Here is a 10892-nt window from a genome sequence, read left to right as displayed (position 1 = left end):
AAAAAAAAACTCAGTCCCATTCAGTTGAAAACTCTAAAGAGATATCCAGTCCAAAGCTTTCCCCTCTGCTATCACTGGTTACACTTGCGGCTTGAGTGAAGAGACCATACAGTTTAAAATAGAAGTTGGAACTTAGATGTCTGCTATTCATCTCAGACTGACACATCTAAAACAGGTCTCTCAGGTTGCCTCCCTCAACCAGTTCCTTCCTCAGGCCTCTGCATGTCCGAAAGTGGCCTGGTTCATCAGGCTCAAACCCAAGAGTCATTCTTTTTTTCTTTCTTTCTTTCTTTTTTTTTTTTTTTTTTTTTTTTTTTTTTGAGACAGAGTCTCACTTTGTTGCCCGGGCTAGAGTGAGTGCCGTGGCGTCAGCCTAGCTCACAGCAACCTCAAACTCCTGGGCTCGAGTGATCCTTCTGCCTCAGCCTCCCGGGTAGCTGGGACTACAGGCATGCGCCACCATGCCCGGCTAATTTTTTATATATATATCAGTTGGCCAATTAATTTCTTTCTATTTATAGTAGAGACGAGGTCTCGCTCAGGCTGGTTTTGAACTCCTGACCTTGAGCAATCCGCCCGCCTCGGCCTTCTTTCTTTCTTTTTTGAGACAGGGTCTTGCTCTGTCACCCAGGCTATAGTGCGGTGGCATCATCGTAGCTCACAGCAACCTCAAACTCCTGGGCTCAAGTGATCCTCCTGCCTCAGCCTCCCGGTAACTATGACCACAGGCACTTGCCACCACACCCAGCTAATTTTTCTATTTTTTTGTAGAGATGGGGTCTCACTCTTGCTCAGGCTGGTCTTGAACTCTTGGCCTTAAGCAATCCTCCTGCCTTGGCCTCCCAGAGTGCTAGGATTACAGACGTTTCCTCACTTCCTATGTGCAACCCATCAGCAAGGCATATATTAGTAGAATATTCTTCCTTGCTGTTTCCTTTCTCTGATTGTCCTCTTCTCCAAGGCTACCATTTTTGTACATACCTCCAAGATTATCCCTTACCTAAATCTGCAATAAGCCTCCTATGTTTTTGTTTTCATTCTTGTCCTCCTATAGTCTGCCTCCTTAAAATGTAAATCAGATCACATCCTTCCTCTGCCAAAAGTCCTTTATAGTGTGCTGGATAAAGCAGTGTCCCCAGTGGTATGTCCAAGCCCTCACATCCAGCACCTGTGACTCTTTGGAAACAGGGTCTTTGCAGATGTAATTAAGTTGAGACTCTCCAGACGAGATCATACTGAATTTAGGGTGGGCCCTAAATCCAATGGCTGGCATCCTTAGAAAGGAAAGGAAGAGTTGGCACAGAGACACAGGGACAAGACCATGTGAGGACAGAGGCAGAGCAATGACTGTACAAGCTATGGGGCGCCAAGCACTGCCAGAGCCAGCAGACGCTAGGAGGCGGGCAAGAGACGGATTCTCCCCAAAGTCTTCAGAGGGAACCAACCCTGCCAATACCACGATTTGGGATTTCTGGTCTCCAGAACTGGGAGGGGGCCATGATCAAGGGATCATGTTTGTGGCAATTTTTACGGTAGCCCTAGAAAACTAATACAGGCATCTTCCGGTTGCACTTAGAACAAGACCCAAGCTCCTAATCCTGCTTTACACGGTACTGCATAGCCTGGCTCCTGGATTCTCCCTTTCTCTGTCTCCTCCCTGCCCTTCATCACTAGCTGTCTTGAAGGGCATCAGCCCTCTCCGTTCCTCAGACACAGCAGGCCTTACTCCCACCCCAGGGACTTGGCAGTTGTTGTCCCTCGCGACTAAGGCATCTTCCCCCAATTATGACGTGGCTGGTTCCTTCTTGCTATTCCACCCTTTGCTCAAAGGCCTCCTGCTGCATAGACGTGTGCTATTCTCTGTGGTTTCGCAGCTGAAAAGGCCTGAGACCCACCATCCCAGACCCCTTGCGGCGCGGCCCCGACCACACGGGGCAAGGCCATCATGGACATAAAGCAGCAGGCACCAGGCCACCACGCACTGCGCCTTCTGGGCAGCGTGGCGACCACAGCAGCAGATAGCCCCGTTCCCAGTGGCAGCAGCAGCAATAGTTTCAGCATGGTGTCTGTTGGTCGTCGTCCCACACAGGTGAGGTCAGAAGAGCCTCTTGCCACACCAAGGCTCAGCCATGTATCACGATGGGGCTTTGTTCCTGCCGTGAGCTCTCCAAGGCTAGTTCCTAGCCTGGCTACACACCCATTTACTGCACCTTAATCTGCCTAAAGTGACCCTGAGGAGTTTCAGTAGCTGTCCCCAGGTGCCCTGACCTCTCGGGGCCATCCTTGACCACCCAGCCTCGCCAGGCAGCCTTGCTCTGCCCATGTGTCCTGTGCCCTTTTCACAGAATTTATCACTGTCTTAAATTCTTATTTGCTTCACAGCTAGTTATCTGTCTCTTCACACTAAAATGCATGTTCCCCAGGGCAGTGTGAATGTCTTGTTTTCCAGTATATTCCCAGTGCCTGGCCTCAGTGCCAGTCCTTAAGTATCTGTGAAATTAATAGCCTTTTAAAAAGAACTAGAAAAAAAAAAATCAGTAAACTTTAAGTGGGTTTCAAATGACCAAGAAGTTAATAGTCGAGAATCTTTCAAATTATAGATTTGGTTTTTTTTTTGTTTGTTTGGGTTTTTTTTGAGGTAATTCATTTATTTTTTTTTTTTTATTTTTACCTCCTAAACATTTTTTTTTTATTTTGGCATATTATGGGGGTACAGATTTTAAGGTTTCAATAAAGAATTTTAATGTAGGTGCTGAAACTACACTGAGGTCACCCCTCCGCATATCACAGTCGCTGGAGAGGAGCAACCAAGAGGACAGCTCTGCCGCTCCTGTTTCTGAGGGAGGGCCGCCTCCACGCCACTGGCAGGTAAACGCGTTTCAGGAAGACAGGAAGAAGCAACTCGAAGGGCGAGCACCCTACACAATCACGCCATCGGCCTGCAGTTCAGTGCTGTCTAATCACATGTTCCCCCAGGCCGCTGTTTTGAGACTCCCAGATGACCATTACACAGTAGTCCCTTTTATTTACAGCTTTGCTTTCTGCTGTCATCCATGGTCTGAAAATATTAAATGGAAAATTCCAGAAATAAAAAATTAAAAAGTTTAAAACTGCATGCCGTTCTAAACAGTGTGATAAAATCTTGCACCATTCTGCCCAGGACACAAAGCCTCCCTCTTCCCAGCGTCTCCACGCTGTACACGCTGCCTGCACACTGGCCCCTGAGTAGCCATCTCGGTAATCTGATCATCTGTGGCAGAATGGCAGTGCTTGTGCCCAAGGGACTCTTGTTTTACTAATAATGGCCCCAAAGCCAAGGGTGGTGATGGTGGCAATTCAGATACGCCAAAGAGAAATTGTTTATCCCTTACTATGCCTAGTGGATACGTTAAACTTTATCGCAGGTATGTATGCATAGGAACGAACACAGTGTATACAGACTTCAGCACTGCCTTCAGTTTCAGGCAGCCGCTGAGGGTCTTAACTTAACGCTCTTGGATAAGGGAGACTACTATAATCTGATTTCATCACATAAAAATGTTGCATATACACAAAATATTTGTTATCTATTGCTGAATAATAAATTTGCACAAATTTAGCAACCAACACACATGCATTGTCTCCCCGTTTCTGTGAATCAGGAATCCAGGCATGGCTCGGGAGCGTCCTCTGCTTCAGGGTGTCTAGTCAGGGCAACAAGGCAGAATCAGTGTGTGGGGACAGCCATTAGGTCCAATCTTGTCATAAAGGAAGGCAATCGGTAGAAATATTTTCTAAAATGTCATATTAATTCTATAAATGTGAAAAGCACAAGCCTAAAAGTGACTGATAGATCACACGTCCCTGGCTCCCCTGTGTGACGTCAGGATCACAAAGTGTGGCAGTGGAAATCCTCTGCAGGCCACCGCTGGGGCTAGGAAACGCTACTGCGTGACGGAAGCAGAGCAGCGACTTTTCCGGTTGTGTGCAGGCCAGGGGCTGGAGGAGGAGGGATGAAGGGGCACATGTGAGGCCCAGTGGGCAGGACAGTCAGCTCCCATCCCACAGAGAATTCTGTGAGCACTGCAGATAGACATCACTGGAAATCACCAATCTGTGTTCCACAGGACTCATTCTCAGTAAAGGGACCTTACTGTGTCCCTAGTTCTGTTCCTTTGCTCACTTTAGGGAAACAGTTTTAATGAGCAAATAAAGTTAGCTGGCCTTAGGTATCTGTGGAACTTCAAATGAAGGAATGAGAATTTTAAAATGGGCATTCTACCTTATAGTGGACAAAATAGTAGCTCAGTAAAATTTCTACCTTAACTATAGTGAAATATATAAAGCCCTTCGATGCCAATACCAATAGGATGTTCCATGTCTCAGACACACTACCACCACAAATGAGAAAAGTGAGCGCTGACTGTGTTGGTAACACAGCGCAGTGGCTAAGAGTGCAGGCTCTAGAGCTAGACCACAGATCTAAACGCTGGCTTTTCCTGGGACTGTGAGCAGTCACCTAACCTCAGGTTCCTCATAAGTAGGATATAAATAACAGCAACTTACATCCTAAGGTTGATGTGAGGATCACATGGACTGATATCAATATAGACAGAGTACTCCAACAGTGCTGGCCGCTCTGTGCTGAGTCTTCTTCTGAGTCCTCACGTGTAGTCCCAGGAAGCCACAGAGTCCATCCCCCTTCCAGTGCAACACGGGTCACACAGCAGAAAGTTTTAAACTCTGGTTGTTATTCTTAAATTTCAGACTGAAGAAGCTTAACAAAATAATTTTATTTAGATCAGAAATTCTGCAGACAAAATACAGCAGTTCCCCCTTACGGACGAGAGACAGTGCCAAGACCCCCCCCACTGGAAGCCTGAAAGTTCAGGTAGTACTGAACCCAATAGACACTGTTTGTTCCTGTACATACATATCTACAATAAAATTTAATTTATAAGTTAGGCAAGGAAGATATTAACAACAATAAATAACAATAAAAAGCACAATTATAACAATATACTATAATATACTGTATGTGAATGCGGTCTCTCTTTCCTCAAAAACCTTTTTGTACTGTGCTGCGTGCAACTGAAATCTAGGAAGCAAAACCTCAGATAAAGGGCTATTACTTTTTTTTTTTTTTTTGGCCATTACTTTTTGTGTCTAAACCAACTAATCCACGTTATTCATTTGACAATTTAGCTTTTTAATTTTATCTATAAATATATACATGTGTACTACGAATTAAGTAGTTTGTGATCACTATAAATTTCCTTCTGGAAGATGACACTGTCAATGCAGCAAAACACCAGTAGATGGCCATCCACAGACCCACACAAATACCTGCGGTACAAATCTTTACAAGATAATTTTAAAAGAATTACGAAAATTAGTAAAGAAAGGCTATAGATAGAGACTGTGAACACACCAATTTCATGGCTGTCTTAGGAATATTTTTAAACTTAAAATGAAATTCAGGCTGGGCACAGTGGCTCACGCCTGTAATCCTAACACTTTGGGAGGCAGAACCAGGAGGATCACTTGAGGCCGGTAGTTCGAGACCAGCCTGTGCAAGAGTGAGACTTCATCTCTACCAAAATAGAAAAAATTAGCCATGTGAAATGGCATTCACCTGTAGTCCCAGCTACTCGGGAGGCTGAGGCAAGTGGATTGCTTGAGCCCAGGAGTTTGAGGTTGCTGTGAGCTAGGCTGACGCCACGGCACTCTAGCCAGGGCAACAGAGTGAGACTCTGTCTAAAAAAAAAAAAAAAAAAAAAAAAAATTCAATTGTTTTTCACACTAAAATCCTTATTACATTGCTGGAGGAAGTATCTATTTGGGTACAACCATCCCAGAGGGTACAATATTTAGTAATTGAACTAAGGCAATAAGGATGAGCTAAAAGATCTATCTACAACATTGGTTCTCAACCAGGACTCATTCAAATGTCACAGGGGACATTTGACACTATCTAAAGACATGTTTGATTGTCAAGAATGGCAGAGAGGAGGTGAAACTGGCATCTCGTGAGTAGAGGCCAGAGATGTTGCTAAACATTCTACAATGCACAGGACAGTCCCCCAAAACAAAGAATGGACCAAAATGTCAATTGTGCCGAGATTAAGAAACCCTGATCTACATATTTACCTCATTATATTCTTTATAAGTGTGAAAAATGGGAAAAGAAACCTAAATGTCTGAAAACAGAAGACTGATTCAACAAATCATTCAATTCATGATAACACAGTTATTAAAAGGCATGTTGCAGAAGTATATTTACTATGATAAAATATTCTGCAAATAAAGCATGTAACCAAACTGTACATAGGATAGAACTCCCCCCACCCCCCCTTTTTTTTGAGACAGAGTCTCACTCTGTTGCCCTGGCTAGAGTGCTGTGCTGTCAGCCTAGCTCACAGCAACCTCCAACTTCTGGTCTCAAGCAATCCTTCTGCCTCAGCCTCCTGAGTAGCTGGGACTACAGGCATGCGCCACCATGCTTGGCTAATTATTTTTCTATGTATTTTTAGTTGGCTGATTAATTTGTTTCTATTTTTAGTAGAGACAGGGTCTCGCTCTTGCTCAGGCTAGTTTTGAGCTCCTGACCTTCCGCCATCCGCCTGTCTTGGCCTCCGAAAGGGGAACCCCCTTTTTTTAATACACACTTGAAAGTGTAAACAGTGCTTATCTCTGAATGGTGAATTTATGTATTTTCTTCTTATTTTTTGCCTATTGTTAGTTTTTACTTTTTCTCCAATTAATATCTCACGTCTAATATTAGAACATTCCATTTTAAAAGGAAATTGAGGGCCACAATAGCTGCTAATTTTCAAGAGAAAAATACAACAAAATGTTTGAAACTATAACAAAACTAATAAACTTTAAAATAGTGATTTTTTCCCCCACATCTCCCAACCTCCCTCCACACTTCCCCAAGCCTCTGGTAACTAGTATTCTACTCTCTGCTTCCATGAGTTTGGCCTTTTTAGATTCCACATGTAAGTGAGGTCACACAGTATTTGTCTTTCTATGCCTGGCTTATTTCATTTACCTCATGTCCTCCGGGTTTATCCATGTTGTTCCAGGATTTTCTTCTATTATAAGGCTGAATAATAGACATTGTGTATCTGTGTGTATATCACATTTTCTTTATCCATTCATCTACTGATGGACACATGGGTTGTTTCCACACCTTAGCTATTGTGAACAGTGCTGCAATAAACATGGGCGTGCACATATCTCCTTTGGGTTTATACCTAGGAGTGGGATTGCTGGTGGCTCATTTTTAATTTTTTGAGGAACCTCCAAACTGATTTCCCAAAAAATATTATGTTTTCTATTACATTTATCCAATATTATCTAAACCACCTGTTTCCTTAGTTCCAGTCACATCAGCCATTTTTCCCATACGTGCCGGGCCATATTTTGCTTTTATCTATGCTGAAATTCCTTTTTTTGTGGCCAAGAAGGTTAACTTGTTCACCAGTTTCTCAAGTACTTACACGGTAAGGCAAGTCTAAGAAAAGATGTACCAGATTTGTTATTGAAAAAAATTACATTGTATGTGCCAGTGAAATTCCTTCCTTGAATTTCTGGTTGTCTTTGAGCATGAGTGAAACACGAACGCTGCCGCTCGCCTTCGCCGGGCGCACGCTCAGGTTGGGGACGACGGCGGCGCCGGCTGACGCGCCCCGGGAGCAGAGCGGTCGCACTTCCAGCCACACCAACGAGTTAACGCCAAAAGTCATGCAGTCTTGTTCACGTCACAGCTAGTACGGCAAGACTGCGCGTGTTCAGACTTTCTGCTGCAAATTCTACTAATAGAGTATTTGCCCGCAGTGGATTACATTTTTTTAAAAAAATAATAACTGAACTGGAAATCATCCAAATTTTAACATTTCAATTAATTGTTAAGTGGCAGAAAAACCCAGTATACATTGCGAGCCAAAGAAAGCCAGTTACTAGCCATGTTCCAACTATCACCGAATAGTAATAGTTACAAGTATAATTTCCTCTCAGGGGACAGAAAAGAGGGCCTCAGGAAAGAGCCCTGACTGGAGGAGTCAGAGCTCTGTCTCTCCCCATTCAGCCCGTCTAGGCAAACAGCTTCTGGCTCGGCGCCTCCGCGGTGAAGTCATTCACGAGGTTATTTACACTTCCCTCCGCGGATCGAGCCCCCCGCGGGCTTCGCGGCCCGACCTCCCGCCTCCTCCGGCGTAGGCGGCGCCGGCGCTCCCGCCCGCCGCACGCGCCGCGGCCACTCTCGGTTTTCCGCGGTGCTTGCCGCGCCTTTGATGGTGAACAGATGTCCAGTCAAAACGATCCTGGGGCGTCTCGTCCAGTGTCCTTTATCCGGCCGAGGGGAGCCGAGGTTCAGGACCGGGTGGCCAGCCGGGCCCCAGGGCCACAGGCACCACGCGCTGCCCCAGGACCGAGCGCGCAGCCCGGCTTTTTCGCCCTCGCCGTCCCGGAGCGAGGAGAAGCCAGGTTCGGGTCCTTTCCCGAAACAGGTGTAGCTGTTTCAGCCGGCGGGGCAGCCAGATGCTGACATAGCACAAAGGGACATCGCGGGTTATGAAAAATAACGGCCCGCTGAATTCGAAGCAGCATGCCCAGCTCATCAGAGCCATTCCTCCCGACACTCACGTCAGTTAAACAAAGAAAAGTTACAGACTTGCTCAGCGAACAACGAGCGACTTGGTTTGTATGGGAAGCAAAATTTGCACTTTACCAGGGCGAGGCGTAGGTGGACCACACAGAGGAGTTTCTCAGGCTCAGTCTCTTCTGTCACCGTTGCGAGGGCGGGGACCCTACCTCGCGGGACTCAGACTCCGCCGTGCCGACAGGGGGCGCCCGCAGCTGCGCCTTTCCCGCCAACTCCACGGGGGTTCCCGCCCGGCCTTGCGCGACCGCCCCAGACCCCGTGGGGAAGTTCCTTTTCCGGGTCGTGTGAGACCCGGATGAAAGCGTGGTTATATAAGCTCTCCTGAGGCGGCGAGCCTTTCTTTTCGAGGAAGACGCGCTCGCGGCTGTCGCGGAGCTGTGGTGTGCCCGCTCCTGCTCCTGACTCACCGCTGTTCGCTCTCGGCGAGGAACAAGTCGGTCAGGAAGCCGCGCTGCAGCCATGGTGAGGCTCAGGGCGCCCGTGGGGCCTGAGCTCTTGCTCTTCTGGAGCGGGTGCCTGGGTGGAGGGAGGCGGTGAGAGGACGGGCTGGCTCGCTTAACGGGCAAAGGGGCTCCCACAGTGGTGGAGGAACCCAGGAAGCTTCGTAAGGAATCCTGTTTACAGACGTGACATACGGATCTTGGCTTACTGTTTTTTCTCGCCTAACAGGCTTTTAAAGATACCGGAAAAACACCCGTGGAGCCGGAGGTCGCGATTCACCGGATTAGAATTACCCTAACCAGCCGCAACGTCAAGTCTTTGGAGAAGGGTCGGTACAGTAGTTTTAAGTTGAGGCTTCGGACAAAAATTGAGCTTGATTTGTTACTGTACACGGTTGACTCAGAGAAGTCAAGTGAGCAGTAGCTAGTTTGAAAAGATAAGTTAAGATGGTCTCAGGTTGTTTTCACTGTGATTTTAAACAACTGGCGATGAGGAGATTACTGTGTTGAATTATAGTGATAGTTTTATACGCTATTCTGAGCCAGCAAAAGTTGAAATTTCTCAGGGTGATTTTTGTTGAGAATGAACTGAAAAGTGCTTTTGTTTCCCTGTAGTGTGTGCTGACTTGATCAGAGGCGCAAAGGAAAAGAACCTCAAAGTGAAAGGACCAGTTCGGATGCCTACCAAGGTGAAATGAATCACAGGAGCAGGAAGGGGGTTAGGGTTGTTTCTGGTGGTTGCATAAATTCAAATTTCCGGGCCTTTAAGGGTTTGCCTGCCTGTTGACACTGACTGACAGTACAAACCCAAATAAAGGTTGTTGGTAGATTTTGGTTCCTACTGCGTATGTATCTGCTGTTCAAAATTGAAGCCTTATTGCTGCTGTATTCTTGGTGTGGTCTGGTGCTTGATAGTCATAAGGGTGGTGTCCTAGCAGGGTGAAAACGAACCTGGCATTTTAATTCATGGTCTCTGAAAACCTGTTAATGTAAAGAGGAATACCAAGCATAAATCTCTTGTAGTATTTCAAAGTAATGATTCTCCTGATGTTCCAGGGATAAGTATAAAATCATAAACTCTTGGTTTCCTTTGTCTTTTGTTGCAGACTTTGAGAATCACTACAAGAAAAACTCCTTGTGGTGAAGGTTCTAAGACTTGGGACCGCTTCCAGATGAGAATCCACAAGCGACTCATTGACTTGCATAGTCCTTCTGAGATTGTTAAGCAGATTACTTCTATCAGTATCGAACCAGGAGTGGAGGTTGAAGTCACTATTGCAGATGCTTAAGTCAACTGTTTTAATAAATTGACTGCCACTTGTTAACTTTTGTTGCCTTTTATTCAGAATGCTGACAAGATTTTAGGGATATAAAGAAATGCTATGGGCCAGGGGAGAGGTGACTCAGGCTTATAATCCTAGCACTCTAGGAGGCTGAGGTGGGCGGATCACTCCAAGTCAGGAGTTCAAAACCAGCCTGAGCATAATTGGCCAACTAAAAATATGCAGAAAAAATCAGCTGGATGTGGTGGTACATGCCTGTAGTCCTAGCTACTTGGGGAGCTAAGGCAGAATGACTGCTTGAGACCAAGACTTTGAGGTCACTGTGAGCTAGGCTGATGCCACAGCCCTCTAGCCTAGGCAACAAGAGTGAGACTCTGTCTCAAAAAATAAAAGAAATGCTATGAAAATTACTCAAGTGGAACTCAAAATTACATGTATGTCCTCAGCAGTAGTCTATCCTGTTAACATAATACTAAGAGCACTAAACCAGTTTATTCTTTGTTTTTTTTTGAGAGAGTCTCG

At 45.8% G+C, this 10892-nt stretch overlaps 1 protein-coding gene and 1 non-coding gene across 2 annotated transcripts; both read left to right on the top strand.

The window, feature by feature from the left end:
- Window positions 1-8922: 8922 nt before the first annotated feature.
- RPS20 (ribosomal protein S20) lies at window positions 8923-10412 on the top strand. Its single transcript, XM_012774082.3, has 4 exons — window positions 8923-9109; window positions 9317-9416; window positions 9703-9776; window positions 10194-10412. Exons 1-4 carry the CDS (start codon window positions 9107-9109, stop codon window positions 10374-10376), a joined length of 360 nt encoding a protein of 119 aa, XP_012629536.2. The 5' UTR covers window positions 8923-9106; the 3' UTR covers window positions 10377-10412.
- On the top strand, window positions 9572-9635 carry LOC142872259 (small nucleolar RNA U54). The gene has a single exon (XR_012920468.1). It is a non-coding gene; the product is annotated as a small nucleolar RNA U54 (small nucleolar RNA).
- Window positions 10413-10892: the final 480 nt, after the last annotated feature.

The sequence above is a fragment of the Microcebus murinus genome, chromosome 7 (assembly GCF_040939455.1).
Source record: "Microcebus murinus isolate Inina chromosome 7, M.murinus_Inina_mat1.0, whole genome shotgun sequence".
Taxonomy (NCBI): domain Eukaryota; kingdom Metazoa; phylum Chordata; class Mammalia; order Primates; family Cheirogaleidae; genus Microcebus; species Microcebus murinus.
Note: the sequence above shows the minus strand (reverse complement) of the source record. Positions and strands in the feature narration are given on the sequence as shown.

What these genes read in the sequence shown, in the direction of transcription:
- RPS20 (XM_012774082.3), top strand. An exon ending in CGTCAAGTCTTTGGAGAAGG is followed by an intron (nt 9,417 to 9,702) that starts GTCGGTACAGTA and finishes GTTTCCCTGTAG; the next exon opens with TGTGTGCTGACTTGATCAGA. An exon ending in CAGTTCGGATGCCTACCAAG is followed by an intron (nt 9,777 to 10,193) that starts GTGAAATGAATC and finishes CTTTTGTTGCAG; the next exon opens with ACTTTGAGAATCACTACAAG.